This window comes from Giraffa tippelskirchi, chromosome 5 (genome assembly GCF_054371585.1).
Source record: "Giraffa tippelskirchi isolate mGirTip1 chromosome 5, T2T-mGirTip1v1.2.pri, whole genome shotgun sequence".
Classification (NCBI taxonomy): Eukaryota; Metazoa; Chordata; class Mammalia; order Artiodactyla; family Giraffidae; genus Giraffa; species Giraffa tippelskirchi.
In genome coordinates, this window is record NC_137279.1 from 16,480,169 (window position 1) to 16,506,121 (window position 25,953).

At 44.1% G+C, this 25,953-nt stretch overlaps 1 protein-coding gene across 9 annotated transcripts in view; it reads right to left on the bottom strand.

The window, feature by feature from the left end:
- Positions 1-17,667, bottom strand: part of NPL (N-acetylneuraminate pyruvate lyase) — a 43,504-nt gene extending 25,837 nt beyond the window's left edge. For 2 of the 9 annotated variants that reach the window (XM_081492549.1, XM_081492542.1), the window contains exons 1-5: positions 17,637-17,667; positions 12,895-12,978; positions 6,525-6,598; positions 5,329-5,416; positions 1,532-1,589 (exon numbers count right to left, since the gene is read on the bottom strand). In XM_081492549.1, the coding sequence (XP_081348675.1) occupies positions 1,532-1,589; positions 5,329-5,416; positions 6,525-6,598; positions 12,895-12,962 (288 nt within the window). In that variant the 5' untranslated portion in view covers positions 12,963-12,978; positions 17,637-17,667. Of the gene's footprint in view, positions 1-1,531; positions 1,590-5,328; positions 5,505-6,524; positions 6,599-12,894; positions 13,079-17,591 lie in introns of all 9 variants that reach the window. The other 7 variants (XM_081492545.1, XM_081492541.1, XM_081492543.1 and 4 more) reach the window with 7 other exon arrangements.
- Positions 17,668-25,953: the final 8,286 nt, after the last annotated feature.

Here is a 25,953-nt window from a genome sequence, read left to right on the forward strand (position 1 = left end):
TCCCAGAGGGGCGCTGTTCTGGTGGCTGCTGGAATCTGTGCTCCCTGAATTGTAACCCTAAGACCCCAAATAACCATGAATTTGTTTTCTATTGTCTGTGAGTTTGTTTCTGTTTTGTAAATAAGTTCATTTGTATCATTTTTTTAGATTCCACATATAAATTTGACTTACTTCACTTAGTATGATATTCTCTAGGTCCATCCACGCTGGATTAACAGATACATACTACTTCACATAAAATAGATAAACAACAAGGACTACTGTATAACACAGGGAACTTGTAATAATCAATAATGAAAAAGAATCTGAATATATATTCTTTATATTTATATATACATCTGATACAATTTGCAAAAGAGAAAACAGTTGCATCACTTGAAGTTTACAGTGACACAGGAAGGCTACACTAACTGTAGTTCGTGCTTGTTTGAGCAGTTAGCTATACCTAAGGTACCTCAATCTCAAGACTACTAAATTCTACCAAGGTCTATTTAAAATTAATCTAATCAGGGATTTAAGTAAATGTCCAGGGAATAAAATTTAAGGTTCAACCAAGCAACAGAATTTTGAAGGTAATACCTGCTTAATCTAGATGTGTGTGTGTGTGTGTCTGTGTGTGTGTGTGTATATATAAAACTGAATAACTTTGTTGTATACCAGAAACTAGCACAACACTGTAAATCAACTATACTTCTATTTAAAACAAGATGGCAAATAAATGCATTTCTTTATTTTATAGTCTGCTGCTTTTTCTCAGACAACAAACTCTATTCCCATTAAACGACTCTTCTTTCCCCCTCTCACTAGTCCCCAGTAACCACCATCCTAATTTCTGTTTACATGGATTTGACTACTTTGGATACCTCATAACATAAGAGGAATAATATAGTATTTGTCTTTTAGTGACTGGTGTACTTCACTTAACACAATGTCCTCAAAGAGGTTCATCCATACTGCAGCATGTGACAAGACGTATTTGCTTCCTCTCAATATTGCATAATATTCCATTGTACGTATATACTATATACCACCTTTTCTTTATTCATTCATCCATCCATGGGCATCTGGGTTGCTTTGACCTCCTGAACAGTGCTGCTATAAACATGGGTGGGGGCAAGCTTTTTCTGTCTAAACTTTCTCTTCCATTCTCCAGGCATCAATTCTCAGTGTTTACCACTTCTCACGTCTGAACCCTCACTCCATTGCCTTTAGGCCCAGCAGATAGTCTTGCCTTTTACTTTCTAGAGAAAACTGAGGTTGGCTCAAGTTAAGTTCCTTACCTGCAAGCCAGATAGCTCCATACCCATCCTTACTTTGCCCAATAGAAGAGGTGTCCTATTGGACACTCTGCTACAGCAGTTATCACCTTGGGCTGCTCTCTTCATAGCTCCGTGCTGGCTTCCCTGAGGTCCTATACTTTATACACACCAGCATAGCGTCCAATATTTAGCAAAAATGATACTGACTTTAACTCCAGCATAAAGATGGAGGCCCCTCAAGTGGTCTCTCCCAGATGGACCCACATACATACCAGTTCTTGAGACTCTTTCAAGCTCAAGGCTCCCACATGAATTACTATCTGATCCAACCTGCGAAAGAGAAAACTCTGTTGCATCACTTGAAGTTTACAAAGGGCTGTGCTATTCTAGTTTGTGCTGGTTTTACCAGTTAGCTAATATTTGGCTAGTCTCACTCTTAAGACTAGTGAATTCTACTGTGGTCTACTTAAAGTTAATATGCTCATGGATTTTTTTGAAAAGTCCAGGGAATACAATTTAAGATTCAACCAAGCAACAGACTGATGTTGAAGCTGAAACTCCAACACTTTGGCCACCTGATGTGAAGAACTGACTCATTTGAAAAGACCCAGATGCTGGGAAAGATTGAAGGAGGGACAAGAGGACGACAGAGGATGAGATGGTTGGATGGCATCACTGACTCAATGGACATGACTTTAAGTAAACTCCGGGAGTTGGTGATGGACAGGAAGGCCTGGCATGCTGCAGTCCATGGGGTCGCAAAGAGTCAGACGCGACTGAACTGAACTGAAGCAATAGAATTTTGAAAGCAATAACAGATTAATTAATACTGGAGAACTTGTTTTGATTATGCCTTGTTAGAGATACTGCATTTGATGGTGACAGTATACATGAAGATAGGTGTAAAACTGAGATATTTTGGGTTGGAGATAAAAATAAAGAGGTTCCTTAAGGAGTACATCCAGGAATCAGTCCGGCAAGAAAGGAACTCGCTGCAAAAAGTTTCCTATCTTGAAAGTCCTCAGAATTTGGCCACGAAAGAGGTTTTCTCTGAGACCCCAATGTTCATCTTTGGATGTGTGCCACAGGGCCCCCTGGGAAGAAGCCACACTTAGACTGGTCCTCTGTGGGTAGGATCAATAAAACTCAGTTGTGAATTCAGTTGTGCTGGTGAGTCTTCCAGGGACTCTGAATGACACGTGTGCCGCTCTCACAGGATGGAGACATGATATCCCCGTTGAGGCCCGAGCACTGAGTCCTCCTGTTCTGTCTTAGGTAATACGGGATCTCACTGGGAAGTCCTGAGATCAGGTCTGCATTTGTAAAGGATAACAGAAGATTTCTGAAAGGAGAAAAGGTGGCTGGCTCTTTACCCTCACCAGCAGTTTTACTCCATGACTCCCTTAAACCTTTAACTACCCCATCTCCTGGCTTAGCTTAAAACAATCATGCATTTCCTTCTCCTCTCCACCAGGCTGCTGACTCTGTGGCTTTAGTACAAACCTGCAATTTCTCAGTTTGGGAGGAAAAGACTCCCCAAAGTGTTCTAGTCACCATGACTTACTTTCTTTTCCAAGTCCCTGCAGAGGCTGCTCCAAGTCTTGACTTTTCACCTCAAGCTCTAAATTCTACCCCATGACCCCTTTTTCTTGGCAGATGTCCTTGCTCCTCACTTCCAAGACACCAAAGATAAAAGCACTTCTGCACACAGACTCCCTTTTCCTTCTCACCTCTGTGCTTAGCTGTGTCCCCTTCTATGTGTTCCTCCCAGCTTCTTACCTGTCTCCTAAAGGTACTCTACCTACATTTGGTTTTATTTCAAGCCCCGCCAAGATCTTCCATCAAAGGCATCGGTTCTCTACTCTCTTTATTGATTCTCCAATGGCACTGTCCTTTCAGCGTGGAAATGTGTTTAAGACTTTCCTACTCTGAGAGAAAGAAACTACCCTTCTTTTAATCTTGGTTCCTCCTCTCTAATCCATTATTCCCTCTCTCCTTCTCTTCATCCCATTACATTTTTAAAAATAAGTATTTTTAAAATTTGTTTCTCTGTGCTGGGTCTTAGTCATGGTCTGTGCAATCTAGTTTCCGGGCTGGGGATTGAACCTGGGCCCCCTGCATTGGGAGTTCAGAGTCTTAGCCACTGGACCACCGGGGAAGTCCCCACCTGCAAACATTTTTCTGAGTGTGAGAATAAGCTGTCCTTACTGGTCCCCCTTCCAAGTGTCTGCTGCATTCTACCCTCTCTGCAGTTGCTTCTGTGACAATGACTCGAAGGGCTCTGCTCTCTCTGAGGTCACTGGTCATTTCCTGCCTTCCCAATCCTCCATCTGTGGACTCTCACAACATCTAACAATTATTAAAACAAATGTTATAATGGACACGGCACCCACTGCAAATAATTACAGTGAATTCTTATATAATACTTAGCACTATGTGTCAGGCACTGCTTGGACCCTCACCATCACCTTATAGGATGGGTACTATTAACATTCCTGCTTTACAGAAAGAGCACAGGGCATTTAAGACCAGCCTGAGCTCACAGAACTACTAAGACACAGAGCCAGCACCCGACTCAGGCAGTCTGGCCTTCAAGCCCTGCTCTTAATTCCCATGTTCTCTGGACGCTCTACAAGACCATCCTTCCTTCAGTGATAGGACTCTCTCCTAATCTCCCTCCAACCCTTCTGAGTGTTTTCTGTCTGTGCCCACTTTACTATCCCCCCGTTTCTAGTGCTTTTCTTTTCTGACCACGCTGGGAGGCATATGGGATCTTAGTTCTCCGACCAGGGATCGAAGCTGCACCCCCAGCAGTAGAAGCGCAGCATCCTAACAACTGTAACACTAGGGAATTCCCTCTGGTGCTTTTCTTAATGCTTACCCTTAGCCTTCCTCCTTTCTCACTCCACCCATGGTCTTTAATTGTTTGAGGCCCAGGATCTGACTGAAAATTAGCTGAAAACTGACAGAAAATGCCTATGTGGACATTCGAATTTGGCGTACAATTTCAGAGTGCCCAAAGTGCTCCAAGGGCTTCCCAGGTGGCCCTAGTGTTAAAGAACCCGCCTGCCAATGCAGGAGATATAAGAGACTTGGGTTTCATCCCTGGGTCAGGGATATCCCTTGGAGGAGGGCACGTCAACCCACTCCAGTATTCTTGCCTGGAGAATCCCATGGACAGAGGAGCATGGCAGGCCATGGTCCCTACAGTTGCAGAGTCGGACACAACTGAAGCAACTTAGCACGCATGCAAGGTGCTCTAAAGCCATTTAAGGATTTATGGGCTTTGCAGTGATAAGCTCTGCTCCAGGCTCACTTGAGACTCACCTCCAATCTAACAAACTCCCTAGTCAATCACTCTCTTCTCTGATCCCTGTTTACACTATTTATCAGAAGGATCAGTGTTAGTTTTCATGGTCTGACATCTCCACTGGACGGTAAGCAACCTGAGTGCAGAGATCCTGTTTTATATTCCCAGTGCCAGCACAGTGCACCACACAAAGTAACAGACAATGAATCAAACCTGGTTCACTGCGCTTATCGAATCGATGCAGTCCTATTGGTTTTACCGAGAAACGAATTGAGTGTTATGACAAAAATCCATCATTGCACTGAAGTTTAGAGGATGCAGAAAGCTCCCTAAGACTATGAGAGGAAGCTCCACGGAGAGCACGCGGAGTCATGTGCGGAGACAAGACCTCATGGAAGCAACAGAACCCACCCTGAGATGGGAAGGATGCTGAGCTGCTCAGCAGAAGGGCCAGGAAGGGCCAGCAGCCAATCACCAGGACCCTCTGCCCCTCAGTCCAAGGACAGGGAACCGCCCCCCCTCCAAGGGACCGGCCTGGTAAACAGACCAGAGGCAGTTTCCGGTAACCCAATGGCATCTCTGAGAGCCGGGTGTGTCTTGCTGCCGTTTCACATGGAAAGGAAGGGTGCTCCTCGCCCCACAAGCTGACCGTGGGTCAGACTTGTGGCCGGAAGGCAGGGACGCTGTGTCATCTGGGATAGAGCTGTGGTCTCTCCAGCCCTGGCAGATAAGGGTGTTTATCTCGATGGAGCCACTCACTTGTTCCTCCCCTTTGTCACCCACTCCTCCGCGACCCGGCGGCGCTCCGAGATGCTCAGGGACAGGCCTTCTCCCGTCGTGCCGTTCACTGTTCCACACAGAGAGTCAGTCAGGGGGACCAGCCGACACCTGTCATTCCTCCAGCACCAACGCTGGCAGAGCAGGGGCAGAAACCCCTGCTCAAGAGGAAGGGACACGGAGACACATCCGAGGGTAGAGTCTGGAGCCAGCGGTGTGACGCCATGCTTCCATTTTTCACTTCAGACCCAGTTTTCTGTGCATCTTCATCTTATCAAAAGGACCGGGAAGCTTAGGCATGACTTGTAATTACAAATCTGTCCTTGTTTTCAGGGATAGAGAGTGAGTATTTTAAATAGAGACAGAGATGACTGCTCAGGTTTCAGGCAAGTCTCCGAACACACCAGGCAAGTTCTCTATTTGGGTTTAATGGCATGAAAACTAATACCACCCAGTAATGGGATGTCCCAGTGGTCCTAAGTGGCGTTTACTTACGAAGACAATGGTGGGTACTGCAGACCCGAAATGACCTCTGTCTACAGACCTGGGTTCTTGGACTCTTTAATCAATAGAAATTGATAAGAGGCCAGATGAGAATTTCAGGCAAGGCTTTATGGTGGCTCGTGCTGCAGCCTGAGGGAAGGAGAACCATGAACAGGCACCCTTGCTCGCTCCCCAAAGTGGCAAGCCAGTCCTTAAAGGTGGTCAGAAGAGGGCGGGTCCGTGGGTTGGGCAGGAGACATAGGTGGTCTTCCCACTCCCTCGATGTGCTGTGTGCAGGGATTGTGTACAGCACCCTGCTTTGCTCCCAGCACCTCAGAAGTGGCCGCTGGCTCGTGGCCTTTTTGTATCTTATTGCTCATAATTTGCCCCAACTGCACATGTGCATAGCGAATTTTAGTCCCTTATAGTCTCTTTATAGTCTGTTGCTCTAGAAGCAAGTGCTCTGGTAAAGGGTCCCAGTTCCCAGCTTATCTCAAGCACACTACCGAATCAGATAATCTCTTGATCATCTTTTAGGTCTAAAATTGATGAGCCTAAAAATTCACAAATTTTACACTGCTTAGCCAGGCTCAACCATAACCTATAACACAATAACACTGTGACCTCCAGGCTAGTAATCTGCTTTCCAAGGACTGAGCTCAAGATATGTAGAGAAATCCCTAAAGATGACTTACCAAAGACATTCTTCACTCCCTGTTCCTCTACAAGATAGTCCACATACCGACCAATGACTGAAAAGTTGATTTCTCTGAAAAACAAAAAAAATCAGAAAAGAATGTGCATTTATTCTTTTCTGGATTGTTCAATCCATGTTATTGTCTAGTTGCTATGTGGTGCCCGACTCTTTTGCGACCCCATGGACTGTAGCCCACCAGGCTCCTCTGTCCATGGAATTTCCCAGGCAAGAATACTGGAGTGGGTTGCCATTTCCTCCTCTGGGGGTCTTCCTGACTCAGGGATCCAACCTGCATCTCCTGCATTGGCAGGCGGATTCTTAACAGCTGAGCCACCGAGACTATAAACTGCTCTCTCTTGCTAGTCGTTATTCAAATCCACCCAACCAGACTGTGAAATTCTTAGCCTGCTCCGAATGATGCCTGGGTTTTTTTCTTCTCTGCTTAGCCACATGTGCCTCAATTATGTGAGCAAAACCTTATTAGCTATCCACAAAGGTTTTACATTTAAACTTCATCACAAGTAATATTTTAAAAATAATTACTTAATTATCTTTTGCCCTTTTGGGGAAGAGTGATGGGTCGGGGTGTGGTTAAATGAGAACTTAACATTTTCCATGTGGCCAGAAGCAATCATTTCTTAGGAAGTAAGAAAATCCAATCTTTACAACTGAAGAATTCTAGCACTTAATATTTATGACAATAAAGGAAAGCGTAAAGCCATTTATAATGTGTTAGTATTAAACTGAAGGGGAATAACAGTTGGAAAGGAACTTTGCCATTGGTTTTGTCTTTCAAAGTGTCATTTGTGGGACAGAGGTATCAGTATCTGGGGATATTAGCTGGAAATGAAGAGTCCCAGGCCACATACAGTTCTCCTGGTCAGAATCTGCACTGTAACAAGATCTCCAGATGATCTGTATGCACTTCTCAGTTTGAAAAGTACTGACCTTGTAAAGATCTGATACTTCAGGCAATAAGGGCTCTTTTCCTTAAAATCATATTGAGTTTAAAAATCTAGAAACTGACAGACAGATCAGATAAAGTGACCTGTTCTCAATCAAAATATAGGTGGGGAGGGTAGAGAATGAAAACACAAAGGAAAACAGTGGGGCAAGGGTGTGTTAAATGTTGCAGAATGCATGGTTGACAAGAAAACTAAGTATTGATATGAGTTGGCTAGTACTGTTGCATTTTTGTCAGTGGGGCCAGAGAACACTAATTTAATTTTAACCTTATTAACATTCATCTTATTAGTCCTTAAAAAAGCAAAAAGAAACCAAAATATCTGAGGCATATAGAAAACAAAGACATCAAAGGGTATTTGTCAAAGGAAACAGAACAATAGAGATGAAAACAAAGAATGCCTAGGCAACCACTGCCCACAATGTGCAAGAGACAACCAGTCCAAGCTGCCACTTGGGCAAAGGCATGCTTTACTGTAGTTAAAAGGCCTGCAAGGGGAGCAGGCGCTTTCCATAATGACTCATGTTCCAGCATCGTTAACACTGCCCCTCTCTGCCCCACTTGCTCAAATGTCAAATCCTGGCCTCTCAGTCTCACTGAGCAAGACTCTAAGATGGGGGAGTGGGCTGCCTAGACAATTCATCTCAGGACCCTCGTTTAGGTCAGCTTGACCTGCTCAACTTCTTGAAGTCTCTCTGCTTCAGACATTTTTGACCACTTGGAACCACACCTTTACAACACACTCACCCCTTGCTGCTTCCGTTGGCTCTTCCCCACCTGGAACAAGTCCTGAGATGCAGGAACCATCAGCAGGGGCTTTGTCTGTGTGACAGTAGCTCTAGTTTTGACCAATGATGTCCACCTACTCATGCAAGCAACCAGGAAACACCTCTGGCAGGCCCCAGGGACTTTCCAATCACAGACTAGAAACTGGAAATAAAGTCTCTGGGCAATAGCTTATGCTGGAGTCATGGATTCAGACACAGTGGCTCCTGCAGACTTTCACTGAAGTCTCAACATCTTCCCAGTTCCACTCTGGCCACATACTCACACACCAAGGGCAGGCCTGGCCTTTTCAGCAAGGAGGAGCCTCTAGAGCTCCAGGTGACCGAGGCCTGGTAGGCACTGTACTCACTTTGATGTGCTTCATTTGGTTTAATCTAATGTTTTCCTGGGCTTCCCTGGTGGTTCAGATAGTAAAGAATCTGCCTTCAATGCAGGAGACCCAGGTTCGATTCCTGGGTCCGGAAGATCCCTTGGAGAAGGGAATGGCAACCCACTCCAGTATTCTTGCCTGAAGAATCCCATGAACATGGGAGCCTGATAGGCTATAGTCCATGGGGTCGCGAGGAGTCAAACATGACTGAGTGACTAACACTTTCACTCTAACACTATTCCATGTATACTTCAGCTTTCAAAATCAGATGGAATCTACTCATCCTTTTTGGCAAAATAACGACTCGGTTACTTAAAAACTCCTTTGGGAGAGGAGCATGCAGGGGCTATAACGACCCCACCCTGCCAGAGGTGGAAAGCATCCTATTCTGGAAATCTGGGTCACTCAGTCTCCCACAACAGTTACAAAGACAAGAGTCTACACAAATCCATCTCCAGCAGGCCGGGCCCTTTGACTGGCTGGGTAACAGGTTTGTTGTTAGTAGAGGGTGTTGTAAAGATTCTCATGAGGAAGTCCAGGGCCTTCGAGGGAGAAAACACAACTTTTTTCCAAGCATTTTGGCCAGTCTGAAATGGACTCTCTGTTTTAACAACTGTGAACTTGCCCAGTGGAAAAGGTGACTTCTTGAAATAACTAAGGAAAACAAAAGTCCTTCACTCTAGTATAGAAAAAGACATGAATTGGGCTGGGTAGAGATTGACCTTCCTTTCCAATCAGGCATTAATCTTTAGGATCTTGGTGCCATCAACTGCACAAATAGAGGTAACAGCTCTCTGAGTTGCTAGGAAGATTTAAGTGGAATAAGAAAGACCCTTAAAATGCCCCACATGAAGACTAACACAGAGTGTTCAGCCAATCAATGTTAACTTCCTCTCCTCATGAAATTACAGCTAACTAAATTTACCATATGCTGTGTGAAATGCTGAAGATTCAAAGATAAATAAGATATATGCTCAGTTCTTATGCAGTGTCTGGTACCCACTAAATATCTATATATAAGGGTAAGCAGCTCAAAGCCTGTTGGGTGACTTCCCTGGTCAGTCCCGTGGCTAAGACTCCAGGCTCCAAATGAAGGGAGTCCAGGTTTGATCGCTGGTCAGGGAACTAGATCCCACATGCTGCAACATAAGAGTTTGTATGCCATGACTAAAGATCCCACATGTTGAAACAAAGATAGAAGATCCCACATGCTACAGCTAAGACCTGGCACAGCCAGATTGAAGGAAAAAAAATCTGTTGGTAGAAACACTCATGTAATAAACAGTTATTATAATAATTATCATAAACAAATAATTGTGATATAATATGAAAAGGTAGGCACAGGGTGCTAGGAGACCACAGAGAAAGGACTCTATAACTCTTTTTAGGGAAATTGGAGAAGAATAACCAGGGGATGGTTTTGATGGATGAACAGACAAGTTCAAATGGAGCAGAGAAAGGTGAGGATGGTGGTAGAAAAAGGCAGAGGATACAAAATGTGTAAAGGCACACAGAGAAGAAAGGGGATGAGGTGTTTTGGGGAAAAGAAATGTAGTAGGAAAGGTAGACTGTAAAGGACTTCCTATGTCATCCCAGGTTCTGGGCTTTAACCTTCAGACCAGTTCATTCCAGACTTCAATGTGCTAAAGAGTCATTCAGGGACACCGTTAAAATACAGGTTCTAGTTCAGTGGTATGTAGTAGCACCTGAGATACTGCATTTCTAGCAAGTTCCTATGTGATGTTGGAGCTAATGGTCCATGGACCATGTGAGTAGCAAGGCTTAGACAAAATGGAATTCAGAGAGATTCTTAGAGAGTAAATCTAATTTGCTGTTGTTGTTCAGTCGCCAAGTCATGTCCAACTCTGTGACCTCATGGACTGCAGCACACCAGGCCTCCCTGTCCTTCACCATCTCCCGGAATTTGTCCAAGTTCGTGTCCATTAAATGATTGTATTTATTTATGAGGAAACTCACTGGACTACAGTGTGGATGATGGACTGGAGTTGCAGGTACTCAGAAAATTCTTACTTAATGGAAATCACAACACTATCCCTAATAACCTAACACCAGAGAACTGTGGACTCTTAGCATTTGAATGGGACTTAGAGATTATATGGTTGAATTCTGTCTCCTTACAAAATATGAGAGAACTTTTACAAGGTGAATAGAGCTCCCCAGGGTCAGAAAGCTAGTGGTGTCAGAGCTGGCGGTTAGGAACTCAGATATTCTAACTAAAATCTATTTAACCATGTTTTTTTCCTGCCAACTTCCTCACTTTAGGACATCAACTTATATTCAGAGTTGAATCACTAGAATTATGAAGAAAAAAGGATCTTCAGCCATGCTGAATTACGGAGGCCGTGGTTTACTCTAAGAGCCAGGTTAGGAAAACTTCTATGTTGGTAGGTCACCGGGCAGAATTTCTAGGTGTTAGATTCCATGTGATTCTTCTTTCTGTCCTGTCTCTTAGAAACATGTCAGAAAAACAGATTCTCTTGTGGGCAAGTAGGTTAATATCTCCCTGCTCTTGGTGGGTGCTCCAGACCTGCTTCGTAGCCACAGGAATGTTTAGATGGAGCAGAAAGATGGACAGAAAAGGGAAGTGACAAAACTTACATGCCTACTAGGTACCATGTACTGACACACATTTTGATTTAAATTCTTACAAGGCCCTTATAAAAACGCATTTTTATTTCACACCTCAGGAAAGTGAGGGTCCTAAAAGAGAAAAGAACTCATGAAAAAAAGAGGAAATAGTGTAATGGAGGCAACAGGGCTAGAAGTATTTGGGAAACAGAGGAGGATCTGGAACAGCAGAGTCATTTTAGTTATCTCTAATATGCGTGGGTCCTGGTGTCCCAGGAAAACAGCAGGATAGAGTGAGGATACAGTGACACTCCAGATGAACAAGCAGGACTTCGAAGAAGCCACTCCTAGGCTAAGAGGGATCTGATTAAAAAGGTTAAAGTAGCACCAACCAGATGCAGTGTTCTGAGCTCGCAAACAGGATCTTACTCCACAACAGGAAGTAAATTCTGTCTGCTCATGAAGTCATATGACTGCTGTTTTATCTGCCCAACAAGTAGCTGACACATTGAGAAACAGCTGACTTCAGTCTTTCTTAGAGCTTGTGGAAATGGAGAGGCAACAGAAAAAAAAAAATTGCTATTCACCATGCCATCTCAGCAAGAATTTTACTTAGACCTAGTAAAGATGTGATTTTTTGAGAATCTTAGAAGTTAAAATGTTTGAAATCCAATGACCTAAGGGAAAACTGTGATACGGCCAACTCTGAATTAAGAACAGTAAAAGTCATAAGAAATGTCATCCGTTTTAAAGGGATAGGGTTAAGGTTTGCAAAAATTCAGTATTAGAAGACCAAAAACATAAAAGTCTTATTTAAAGGCTATTGAATACATCATCTTTCATTTATCCCTTATGCCACAATAGCAATTCAAACTAATTAACCTAAGCACATGGTGACTCTGTGCTAAACACTATTACATGGATTATCTCATTTTAATACTCATAACTCCATAATGTAGGTATGGCTGCAATTAAATAGAGGAAGAAAGGAGAAGCTGTTCTTCTAACATGTCAAAAACAGATCCAGAAGGTGGACAAATCCCCACTGTGTTAATGGTAATGTTCAGGGAGGATTTATATATTGCTCATGGGTGCCCGGGGCACATGACCACTCTCTGCTAGTACCACCATACTATTCATCTGGAAAATGCTTGCTTGGGTAACAATTTCTCAGCAATCATCTGTTATTACCTCCCTTTTGCAAGCTCCCCATCATTTAACGAATGTTGAAATGAGTCTGTAAAACATGCCTAAGGGGGCCATCTGGCAGAAACCTTCCTCACTTTCTTCAGGGTAGGACATTCCATCACGTCCATGAACAGTCTAGACACAGCTTCTAGAGGCCAGAGCTTGATATCAAATTCTGCTAAAATGAGACTTTCCTCACCTAACTCCACTGGTCTTATTTGGGACAGGCAGGGCTCTGATGAAATCCAAGCAGAATTTTGCTTGGTGGGGCTACAGACACTGGGAGGAAGGTGAGCTGCCATATGTTATCTCATCTCCCTCTGCACTGCCTGTGATATAGAGACCTCTTCTCTGACCTGGGGTCAGAGACACTGTAGGGGTGGAAGCTGCAGAGTCCAAGCCACCGCTGCTATAGAGACCTTTTGATCATTATGGTGGAGGGAGATCCCTTTAGTCCCAAACCATAGTTACCCATGCTCGGTCATCGGCGTGATGGTCGCAGCAACAAGACCTTGAAGCTTCTTCTTTGGGGAGGCCATCGAGTTGCTGAAATGTCTGGAAAACATACAATGTCCTTCCTGTCTTCAAGAAATGTCAATTAATAATAAAACTCTGGGGCAAAGTCCATTTCTACAGTTTAGAACTGTGAAAAATGCTTACAAGTGTACAAACACAGAGCAAGTGAGAGGGATGTAAAATGTGAGAGCTTCAAACTATAAAGGAGGAAACCATATTTTAAACACAGGAGAGATGGAGACAAGAGAGTAATGTTAGGAAAATACCATTGGAAAGGACTCCCGGCTCATCTATACAGAATACCAAGGCAATCTGAAACCTCAGAGAGCGGGGATGAAAAACAGCAGAAGAAAGAATATGAGCCGAATTCAGCAAGGTCAAATACATTACTCAAGTTGAAATATGGTCAGGAGAAAAGGGACATTGTTATCTCTTTTCATCACTTCATATGGTTGAGCAAAAATCTCCCCTAAGACCAGTATTTAAGCCTTAAAAGGCTTCAGTGTGAGCTACATAATTATCTTTAGATTTACCTAACTATCCTTTCATATTCTAGTTTTGATCAGTTTTTCCCTGTTTCTCTGGCTTTAGTAAATCACATCACAAATACTACATTCACCTCTTCCCCACTAGACCAAGCTCCCCCAGGACAGGAAATAGATTTCATTTGTCTTTGCTTTCCCTGAACTGAGTGCTCTGTTGGACACCTTGTGTTCAGTTAAAAAGTGATGGATATGTGAGTGATTGAATGAGGTGTCCAGATTGTTGTTGGATGATGACTTCCACAGAGATATCTGCTGAGACCATGAACCTAGCAAATACTCATTTGGGGTAAAAGGATTCTTCACCACCTGGCAGAGAATGTACCTGCTCATAACCAGCATAAAAAAGCCAAGAAGTTGCCCCAAACAGGCAATGAGAGGCATCAAGCATCCTGGTTAATAGCCTGGATTCCACAGGAGGTTGCCTGGTTCATTTCCCACCTCTACCATTTAACTAGTTATAGAAGCACTATTAACTTTCGAGCTGGAGGACATGAAAATTTGAAGCCTCACATGCAAAGTCTAACAATTGAAGATGAAAATAAAACATAATCAGACAGTATTTGGTGACAATTGTACAAAAGATGTTTGGCTTGGTGAAAATTTAGTGATGTCTATAATTAACAAGAGAGAGTACATCATAGTTCTGAAGTCACTTTGAAAAACCCAATGCCAGACTCCCTGGTGGCGCAACGGGTAAGAATCCACCTGCCAACATAGAGGACACAGGTTCGATCCCTGGTCCAGGAATATTCCACGTGCTGCGAAACAACTAAGCCTGTGCACATCCACTGGGCCTGTGCTCTAAAGCCCCAAAGCTACAGCTAGAGCCTGTGCTTCACAACAAGAGAAGCCACTGCAATGAGAAGACTGCAAACCCGCAAGGAAGAGTAGCCTCCATTTGCTCCCAACGCCCAGCAACAAAGAAAACCCCAAATACCAATGCCCACTATACTTAAATTTGACCCACGTAATGTAATATTATGGACTATCCCACTGTGTTCGTTTCTTATAACTGTTAATCTCATCTCCCCAAATAGGAGCATAAACTTTCAGAGTACAGAGATCATTTCTTCTACTTTTTCTGTATCCCCCAAGATCCTGGCTCAAGTGAGCTCTTGAAGCTAGAAACAGGGCAGAACAAGGACACCAACATGAAAGGGTACAGGTGGCAAAACATAGTGTTTTTGTGCCTGGCCAACAGTGATACCTCCGATTACAAACAGATACATCCCTGGTGAGCTCTGCCTTCGAGTAGTTTTGCTCTGTACTGAAGGGCAATAAAGGGGGACCTTACCAGATATAAAGGATACTAGGATTTCTCTGACTTTTACTAGTTTGAAGACGACACTGAATCCTGTTGGAAGTTTTGAAAGAGAAATGTAATCACCTGGCCCATGGGGAAAATGCAAGGCCAGGAACAACAGGACCCTGTCTGCCCCAGAGGAAGATCTGAGCACCAAATGAGGCTGACTCTGTGTCCACTGCACACCGTCACCTGGTTCTCCTGCACGCATCTCAACTCAGGACAGCCTAAATCAGACCTGCCATCTGATTGCCTAAACAATGTCTTCGTTTGCTCCTTACAGTAGGGGGGTTAGAGCTCTAGGTCTGGAGTCAGGCTTCCTGCATCCACATTCTGGCTCCACCATTTACCAGCTGGGTGACCTCGGGACAACTATTTAACCTCTCTGTGCTTCAGGTTCCCCTTCTGTAAACAGGGATAACAGTAATCACTTTTCATAGGGGTGCTGAGAGAATTAAATGAATTGATTCTTGTAAAGTGATTAACAGTGCCAGGCTGCCAGGCACATAGTAAGTACAGGTTCAGCCCCCTCCATGAAGTCTTGTCTGCTGACTATAGGAGAGAATGGGTAGCATTCCTTCATCAGCACTGTTTCCTGTCATCTCAGCTCCCTCGATACCACCTCCCCAACACTGGCTACTCTTTTTTATTCAGGGACTAAGTCATTTCCTTTCCATCTGTTATCTTCTTTCCCTGCAATCCCTCCCGCTCCCCTTACTGTCCCTCTCATAACTTACACATCGTAAATTACATCTTATCTAGACCAATGGGCACAAGTCCATGTTAAAGGGGCTCAAGAAGGTTCAAGAGATAAGAGTTCAGAGAGCTAGGTTCCATATCAAGTCTCCTAGAGGCCATACACTCTAGATTTCCATATTCTTGTCCTTTTGGCTGCATTTATTTCATATTTAGGGCAATTAAAAGGATATTCTTAGGATGGTCAAAAGCCTGGACTGGCAAAATAGAAAGACTTATCTACCTATGTCTCAAATTAAGTGCACTTAAATACAGCTTGCTTTGTTAAAAAAATATGGGGCTTGGGATAAGAGTTGGGATTCACTGTCCTAACCCCGACTCCCTTCTTCAACATAGTCGGGCTACCAGACCAACCTAGTAGCTCAGACATTTCTGATCTTGATTTTGCCCTGATCAGAAAATACTAATTAACTTCTTCCCCGCTTCCACAGGACAAATACCCAATTTCCTGGTCTATTGTCTCTGTAGAGATCTCTCCACACCTGAAGCGCACAAATCCATCTGGTTCCTGGTGCTCTGTTGCAACCTACCTTGTCCTGGCTCGCCTGTTCTCCCACCCAGAATGGCAGCATCTCCCATTTCAGCCCCTTCAGTATAACCAACTTTTGGAACTCACCTTAAATATGAGAGGACATTCTCTGATCCCCTTAATGAAAATAATTTCTTACTCTTTAGAATTCCTTCAAACATTTGCTTTTCACTAAAAACTACATCTGCTGCTGCTGCTGCTGCTACGTCGCTTCAGTCGTGTCCGACTCTGTGCGACCCCATAGACGGCAGCCCACCAGGCTCCCCCGTCCCCGGGATTCTCCAGGCAAGAACACTGGAGTGGGTTGCCATTTCCTTCTCCAATGCATGAAAGTGAAAAGTGAAAGGGAAGTCGCTCAGTCGTGTCCGACTCCTAGCGACCCCATGGACTGCAGCCCGCCAGGCTCCTCCGTCGGGATTTTCCAGGCAAGAGTACTGGAGTGGGGTGCCATTGCCTTCTCCGAAAAACTACATCAGAGATAGGTAGTTCTGGCTCTTCTTTTCCAGTGTAAGCCATCAGGGGGCAAGAACGGTTCAAAAGTCTGTCTTTGTGCGGAGCAATACACTAAATAAATGAGCAGTTTGCTGGCTTTGGAAACCGTGAAAATGCTTTAGGAAGTGAAGTGAAGTGAAAGCCACTCAGTCGTGTCTGACTCTTTGCTACCCCATGGACTATACAGTCCATGGAATTCTCCAGGCCAGAATACTGGAGTGAGTAGCCTTTCCCTTCTCCTGGGGACCTTCCCAACCCAGGAGTGGAACCCAGGTCTCCTGCATTGTAGAAGGATTCTTGACCAGCTGAGTCACAAGGGAAAATAAATGAGCAAAGTTTGCTGGTGCTGTAAACTGTGAAACTGCTTCAGGAAGAGATGGAGTAAAAAAAAACCAAAAAACACACAACCATGGTAACCGAGAATCATCCATATTTTGTAAATAGGAGTATTTAGAATGTCATTAGTTAAACACTTGGGGAGGGCCTATTACTCTCGAAATCTTAACACCTCTATCCAAGGACAAGAATCCTTAGTGCAAAGAATTCAAGCCGCCTAAGTCAAGCTCTCTTAAAAGGACAAAGTTAAAAAAAAAAAAATCGCTGGGGGAGGACGAGAAGGATGCAGTTTTAGGCGTGGAGAATCACCTGAAAGACAGAAATACTTGGAAAGATACAAACAGAAATAGAGAAACTAAACACACAAACAAAAATGCAGAAATACAGCTTCACACTTAATCCCTAAACTCTCTTCTCCCCAGTGGCTGACTGGTCATTTTGAAAAAAAGGATCCTTGAGGCCCGGCTCTGCGGTCTGGACAGAATCTAGCGGAGTGGGTCCCTCTTCCCGTCTGTCCGTCCGTCCGTTCGGACACTCCCCCCGGGCCGGGTGGCTGTCGCGTTCACACTTCCCCAGGCTCCATTTCCCAGCTCCCCGGCCTTGACCTTTGCGTCCGGCCGTCACGGTCTCACCCACCCCCGAGTCCACTCCCCCACGCCCCTCTGCGCTCATGCCCTGTCGGTCTCCATGCCTCCGTCCGTCGGTCCATCCGTCCACGCCGCCCTGGCGCGCTCACCCAGCCGCCGCGAGTTCGCCTGCGCCGCTGCGCTCCGGCTCCCAGGCGCGTTCTTCATCCCAGCGGCCGCGCACCACGTGCCCGCCCCGCCCAGCCCGGGAGCTGCAGTTCCGCCCGTGCCGCCCGCAGCCCAAGGCCGGTCGCACCGGTGGAGTTCCCCCTTCCCGGGGTGTCCCCGCCAACGCCGGGGGCTGGCTGCGCACAGGCGCGCGGCTCCGGCTCCACAACAGTTGTGAGCATCGGAACGTGCACCGCGCGCTCATCCCGCATCTCCCCTCGGGTGCAGCCACACCTATCTTTTCTTTTTCTTCTGCTGGGCCAGTCCTTCCCCTCCTGGGCTCCTTTCTGTGTTAACCTGCCTTCTGCCCGAGACCCTGCAACAACGAGTATTTTGGGTTCTGGATTTGGAAATTCGGGCTGCTGTTCTAGAAGCGTGCTGAGAACACTGCCTGCCCCTTGGGGATTCCTTGCTCTTCCAGCTCCAGCTGCTGCCCCAACCCCGCAGGTTCTCCTGTTGGAAAGAGATACACCTAGAGATTGTTGTCAGACTGAGTGAAGTGAGTCAGAAAGACAAATATCATATGATGTTGCGTATAAGTGGAATCTAAAAAAATGGTAAAATGAAGTAATTTGTAAAACAGAAACAGAGTCAGGTATAGAAAACAAACTTGCCGGTTACCAGGAGGGAAAGGGGGGAGTGGTAAAATGGGAGATTGGGATTGACACATACACATACACACTACTATATATAAAATAAATGACTAATAAGGACCTACTGTATAACACAGGGGACTCTATTCGGTACTCTGTAATGACCTAAATGGGAAAGAAATCTTAAAAAAAAAAGATATATGTACATGTATCACTGAATCACTGGAACGAACGCAATGTTGTGAATCGCTATATTCCAGTTTTTAAAAAGAGATCAACGGATATTAAAAGCGGGTTTGTTACTAATGCAAAAGCTTTTCTGGCTTTTTCTGGAGAACAATTGAAAGAATTTTGAAAGGAAAAAGTGTTTTAAACCAAAATATCTCCACCTATAGAAATGTCAAGAGTTTATTTTTCTAATATCAAGTTCTGTGTTAATAAATCAGAAACACAAACATAAACAAGTCCCTCAGCTTTCTCTTGCTGATGTGAATTAAGCTCAGTTTTCCATAAAAGGCAACAGGCAATGCTTATTTCACTTAGAAAAAATGAATTTCCTGAAGTGCTTTCTAGTTTGCAAAGTGCTTTTAAGTCCATTAAGATAGATCTTTCATTGCACGTTGCACCAGAAATTAATTCGCTAATGAATTCATAAAACAATCCTATGTGGTGGGTACCATTTTTTTTAAAAGTCATACTTTACAGATGAGGACGCATCCTCCCATTTTATAGATCAGAAACAGGAGTTTAAAAAGCTTAAGTGATTTGCCAAAGGCTGTAGCATCAGTGAGCAGTTGTGATTTGATCTCAAGTCATCTGGGAGCTGATACTATTAACTGCTACTCTGTGTTATCCTGCAAAAAAGGAAGGAAGGAAGAGTCCTAGTTACATCTGTTTGTTTCATTATGTTAAAAAGAATATTATATCCCAATGGGACAATGTTAGTATTTTTTTTTCAAGGTCACGCTTGAAAAATTTTTTTTAAATTTTATTTCTTTTCATTTTTGGCTGTGCTGGGTCTTTGTTGCTGCTTGGGCTTTTCTGTAGTGGCACAACTCTAAAGGTGCGTGGGCTGCTCATTGCAGTGGCTTCTCTTGTTGCGGAGTACGGGCTTTAGGTGTACGGGCTTCAGTAGTTGTGGCTCCTAGACTCTAGAGCACAGGCTCAGCAGTTGTGGCTCACGGGCTTAGTTGCTCCTCAGCATGTGGGGTCTTCCCAGTGCAGGGATCGAAATCATGTCTCCTGCGTTGGCAGGCAGATTCTTCACCACTGAGCCACCAAGGAAGCTCTCAAAGTCACATTTTAATATATGAAAAATTAAGTACTTCAGTACTCAAAGGATGTAAATCAGTAAGATTAATATTGCCAGCCAATAAGCCAATATTCTGAATATATTTGATATAAATATTTTATAAATAACTATGTTTATTTATTGGAGAAGGAAATGGCAACTCACTCCAGTATTCTCGCCTGGGGAATCCCATGGACAAAAGAGCCTGGATGGCTACAATCCATAGGGTCACAGAGAGTCGGACACGACTGGGGTGACTTAGCATATGTTTATTTACATAAATATATAAATGTTTATATAAATTTGGTGCATGCATGCTAAGTTACTTATGTGCTAAGTCACCCCAGTCATGTCTGACTCTGTGTGACCCCATGGACTGCAGCCTGCCAGGCTCCTCTGTCCATGGGATTCCCCAGGCAAGAATACTGGAGTGGGTTACCGTGCCCTCCTCTAGGGGATCTTCTCAACCCAGGGACCGAACCCACATCTCCTGCATTGGCAGGTGGGTTCTTTACCACTAGGGCCACCTGGCAATTCCTTATTATAATGTGTTAGGGTTTGCTAAGAAGCAGATGCTAATGTGGAATTTGATGTGCAGGAGATTTTCGGAGGGAGGTAGCAAGGGAAGGCAGGGAGAGCCTTTAGGTTGTCATGGAGCTCTGATACCCCTGGAAGGAGGAGGAAAGAAAGAGGGCTGGGTAGGAAGAGTCTCATTAGAATGAGGGAGAGGTGTGCATATCCCAATATCCACTAACCGCTCTGAAAAAACTCACAGCCTCAACTATGAATTGTGGGAAAGGCATTTATTTAAAAAAAAAAAAAAAATATATATATAGACCGTGTAAAGATATTAAGAAGCACTGAGGGGAAACTCCATGTGGATTGGTTGAGTATGCGTGTGTGTTTGTAAGTGTGTGTATGATGAGGCAAGAGAGTCTCATGGAGGTCTCCCTAGGGGAAGGTGACACCTAAGTTCAGTCTTAGACACTTGAGTAGGCCTTAGACGAAGGGAGAGGCAAAAAAAAGCCCCACTGCAAGCCTCAAGTCCTCTGACACTTTTCTTTTTTAAAAACTTTTTTATTTTGTATTGGGGTATAGACAATTAACAATGTTGTGATAGTTTCAGGTGAACAGCAAAGGGACTCAGCCATACATATGCATGTATCCATTCTCCCCCAAACCTCCCTTCCATCAAGGCTGCCACATGACATTGGGCAGAGTTCCCTGTATTATACAGTAGGTCCTTGTTGGTTATCCATTATAAATATGGCAGTGTGTACATGTCCATCCCAAACTCCCTAATTCTCACTCCCTACCCTGACACTTTTCTGATGAGTGGCAAGGACTCTGTGACATTTTGTCTCCTGTTATCCAGTGTTATTTAATCACCTTCATTAACTTTTTATGCTTTTATTTTCTGCTCTGTAGCACCACTGTGAGGTGCTCCAAGCAGGCACCAGGTCCCATTTCTTTGTTTTTCATGCGGTGTAGGGAGCACAGTGTCTGTCCACCTGGAGGCCAGAAGGGTGGGGCTTGGAGGCATTGACTCCCTTCAACCCTTCTTTGTTTTTAAAAAATATATTGGGGTTCTGCACCATATATTGTTCACTGTAACTCCGGTTTGAAACTTGGTGATCCAGAGAAAAGAGCTCGGGACTCTGGAGCACTGTAATTGATCAGAATGGCCACAGGCTCCATCCTTGGAGCAGGATGTGGAGTCATATCACAAGCTCCTGAACTGACTGTGGGTAAAGGGCAGTTTCCCCAAAAGGTTGCCCTTTTCTTCTTGTGAGGTTGCTGACAGGTGCTAATGCCAATTTCAACATATTTGTGCCAGGAGGGGTTTGATTAATTTGCTAGAATGGCTCACAGAACTCAGAGAAACATACAACTCAGGCACAGCCAGATGGAAGAGATATTTACAGCAAAGCATGGAAAGAGGGTAAGGAGATTTTTCATGCCCTCACAGGCTGACCACTCTCCAAGTAAAACGGAGTGGGGCCCTGTAGGGCCCCGGGGCATGGAGGCCTCTTTTTTGTCCCCCATTTCTCAAAAGAAATTGGGCTTCCCTGGTGGCTCAGATGGTAAAGAATCCGCCTGCATTGTGAGAGACCTGGGTTTGATCCCTGGGTTAGGGAGAGTCCCCTGGAGAAGGGCATGGCAACCCACTCCAATATTCTTGCCTGGAGAATCCCATGGACAGAGGAGCCTGGCAGGCTGTAGTCCATGGGGTCGAAAAGACTTGGACACTACTGAGTGACTAAGCACATAGCACAAGAGCCCAGCCTCCATGACCTTCCTTGAGTTCCAAAGGGCAGATGTGAACAGTTGCTAATCAAGGGAGAAGCAGCCAAGGAATCTACCTGAGGCAAGATTAGTGAGAAGTTTGTGAAGATTAGGAGACTCATCACCTGAGGCCCTGCGCACACCCTCAGCTTGTCAGAGACCTCGCCCTTGGGAGTTACAAGACTTCAAGTCAGATCCTCCTGGGTAGGGACACACAGTTTTTCAAGGCAGGATCCCACCGTGTCCTCCTTTGCCTGGCAAAGTAATAAAGCTGTTCTTTTCTACCCCTTCAGATTCTGTCTTCTCGTTTCTGTTTAGCACTGGTGAACAGAGGCCAGTTCAGTTCAGTTGCTCAGTCGTGTCTTACTCTTTGCAACCCCAAGGACTGCAGAACCCCAGGCTTCTCTGTTCATCACCAACTCCCAGAGCTTGCTCAGACTCATGTCTATCGAGTTGGTGATGCCATCCAACCATCTCATCCTCTGTTGTCCCCTTCTCCTCCTGCCTTCAATCTTTCCCAGCATCAGGGTCTTTTCCAATGAGTCAGTTCTTCACATCAGGTGGCCAAAGTATTGGCGTTTCAGCTTCAGCATCAGTCCTTCCAATGAATATTCTGGACTGGTTTCCTTTAGGATTGACTGGTTGCAGTCCAAGAGACTCTCAAGAGTCATCTCTAACACCACAGTTCAAAAGCATCAATTCTTTGGCCCTCAGCTTTCTTTATAGTCCAACTCTCACATCCATACATGACTACTGGAAAACCACAGCCTTGACTAGATGGACCTTTGTTGACAAAGTAATGTCTCTGCTTTTTAATATGCTGTCTAGGTTGGTCATAGCTTTTCTTCCAAGGAGCAAGCATCTTTTAATTTCATGACTGCAGTCATCATCTGCAGTGATTTGCTCTTATCACTTAGGAAATTCCAAGGGTGTTAGGCCCTCCATGTCAGGAACTGAATGAAGACCAAATATATATTTCTTACTATAGATCAAAATATCACTGTTGCCTTATTAGAAAAGAGGAAATGGATTTCAGACACTAACATGCTGTCTGAATGTGCTACATTAGGGCACATCCACAAAGGAAAGAGTGTAAGTTGGATCTTAAAGTGTTGCTATCCATTGTGGACCAGAAACAGGTGTGTCCTTAGGTGAGCTGGAGATGTTTCCATTCAGAGGAAAGAATGTATAACCAGCTTACAGTTATGAAAATTCTCTTGGAAGTTCTGGCCATTCAGGTATGTCAGAGGGCCTGGTTGAAAAGCTGGAGTTCATTTTGGTGGTGGTTGAACGTGTGCTCTAGGGTGCATGGGCCTTGGTAGTTGTGGCACATGGGCTAAATTGCTCCTTAACTTGTGGAATCCTCCCAGAGCAGGGATTGAACCCATGTCCCTTGCATTGGCAGGCAGATTCTTAACCACTGGATCACCAGGGAAGTCCATCCTTCATTTTATTAATGTAGTGTATCACATTGATTTGTGGATGTTGAACTCTCTTGTGTCCCCGGAATGACTCCCACTTGATCGTAGTGTATGATCCTTTTGATATTTTGTCAAATTTTGTTGCTAATATTTTGTTGAGGGACCTTTGTGGTTAAGAGGGATGATGTCAGCACAGAAGATGTGAAACTAGGGAGCCTGATGGACACAGGAGCTGGACAAAAACAGTCATGCCCCTCTAAAAGTGGGGAGGGGATTATTCCTGGTGTGGATTAAACCCAGGGAACATTGCCTTGTTGCTGACTTGGACATTCTCTGTTCTGTCTTTAGACTGATGTACCAGTGGGTTGCACACATGTTTTGTCACCACCTAATAATAGGAAAACCCTTTGAAAATTTGGGCCTTGTTTGACTGCTAGCAGAAGAGAAATGTAATAATATTAATTTTACTTGGCTGGGCTTCTTTGATAATCGTCAAATAATTACAAAGGCCAGACTCCCTTTTGAAAGATATTCAGCCTGCGTTGCGGTTGTCTACTTGATGATTGCATATGTCTGTGCTCAGTCATGTCCAACTCTTTGGACTGTAGCTCATGGACTGTAGCTCACCAGGCTTCTCTGTCCATGGGATTCTCCAGGCAAGCGTACTGGAGTGGGCTGCCATTTCCTACTCCAATGAATCTTCCTGACCCAGGGATCCAACCCTGGGATCTTATGTGTCTCTTCTGTCTCTTGCATGGGCAGGTGGATTCTTTACCACTGTGCCACCCAATCATTAGGTCTTTGGGAAGCATACAAGTGAGTCCATTCTCCTTGTGACAGTAGTCTATAACATTCCCCAGGGATCTCAAAGAGAAATAAGCGTGTCTTCCAAAACATCCCAGAACTCAGTAACTGCTTATATTGGGTTGGCCAAAAAGTTAAAACTCGAAAGAACTTTCTGGCCAACCCAATACTATGAGTAAAGTAAAAACTCGCCACTAGGTGACAGTCTATCAGCGGAAATTACTTTTTTGATGAATCCTTTCTGACTGAAAGTTTCTGGGAATATCAGTAAACAATAAAAATATTAGCTAATCCTTTCCTTCTTCCATTTCGTCATCCTCCTTTCCCCTTAATCGATGCAGATGACATCTTTAATTTTAAATCTTCTTTAATCCTTACCTCTTAATATTAAAAAAAAGATGTATAGAAACACAAAAGCTAGACAAGAAAAATTATATCCCCTCTCCCCCCGCAAATAGTAGTCTTTTGTGCTTTAATGATAAAGATGACTATAAGAAGAGGTATATTCAGTGGTCTTGATTTTTTGATATGAAGAGGATAATTAAAAATGTGGTTCAAGTTTAGTTTGTAAGTATTTTCTCCCTCATGAATAAAAAAGCTCTATGCTTCTTTTCACATTTGAGATGAAGATAGAGCAGTTAGGAGAAATATATTTTGACTCTTTTATGAGGGAAATTTATTATGTGTCCCTTTTGAAAGAAAGGAAATTCATTGGAAGGAATTCATTGAGGTAAGTGCAATTTGAAGTTTAATATATTTGTAACCAAGACTGGTTTGTTTCTGGGTAAGGCCTGAATTTAGGTGCTAGTAGTTCAACCTCTGGAAAGCTTAGGTCCCCTCTGTCAGCTGGTAGCAGGGGCAGGAGCCCAAATGGTCCCTGGAGGGAGACTCAGGAAGGTTTTGCTGGCCCTGTCCCTCCTCATTCTCTCTACCCAAGCCGTCAGGGCATCATTATCCTAAGCCAGCAGTCTCGGATTCCAGCTTTCAGTGATATTTCCACTGTATCCACCGGCCAAGTTCTTCTGGGTCTACTGAAAAGCTTCCATAAGTTATTCTAGAATCTCACTCTTTATTCCTGTGCCCCATTTCTCAGGTCAGATATCTTAGTTATAGCTAAATTATGTTAGCTCTGAAAGAAATACATACAGTCTACATTTGTAAAGGTGGGCCCAGAGGGTAAAAAACATGCAAAACACAGAACAGTGTTCAATTCTTCCATCTGTATTAAAAGAAGTAAAGATGTGTGTAGGGATATGCCCATATATGCAAATAAGTTATCTGGAAGGATAACAGTGATGTTCAGAATATTGAACTGGTTCGGCATTGACAAGCGGGATGGCTGCTGGCTTTCAAACTGCGAGGATGCTGGAGATCCCCTAGAATCTAAGCTTTAGCCCATTAATGATTGATTGAAATTCTGGGCAGGCAGCATTTTATGGACTTGAAGCAGTGGCTACTTACCAACCTGAAGGGAAATATTTAAGAATTTTAACAACTTGTTAGTTGTTTTATACTAGTGTATGCCAGCAGCTATCAGTCATTTCTCCTGGCAACAGGGATTGAGGAAGGGAGGGACTTATTTTTCAACATGCCTTTTAATGCTGTTTGAAGTTTTTTGTTTTTCCATTGAACCGTGTACTTGTGGATAGAATTTCATTTTCTTTAGTTCAGGAGAGAAGTCCTTTTTTTTCAATTTAGTTCTGAACATTCTTGTCCGGTCATCTGACTCTAGTCTGTGTACAGCCTCGGGGCCATCTTCTTTTAGTTCCATCTTCCTGGAAGCTCCTTCACCCAGAGCTTCGTGTCTGGCTGAACTCCTGCTTACCGTCACCCAGTCTCCACTCCCACCCCCAAAGCTGTGTCT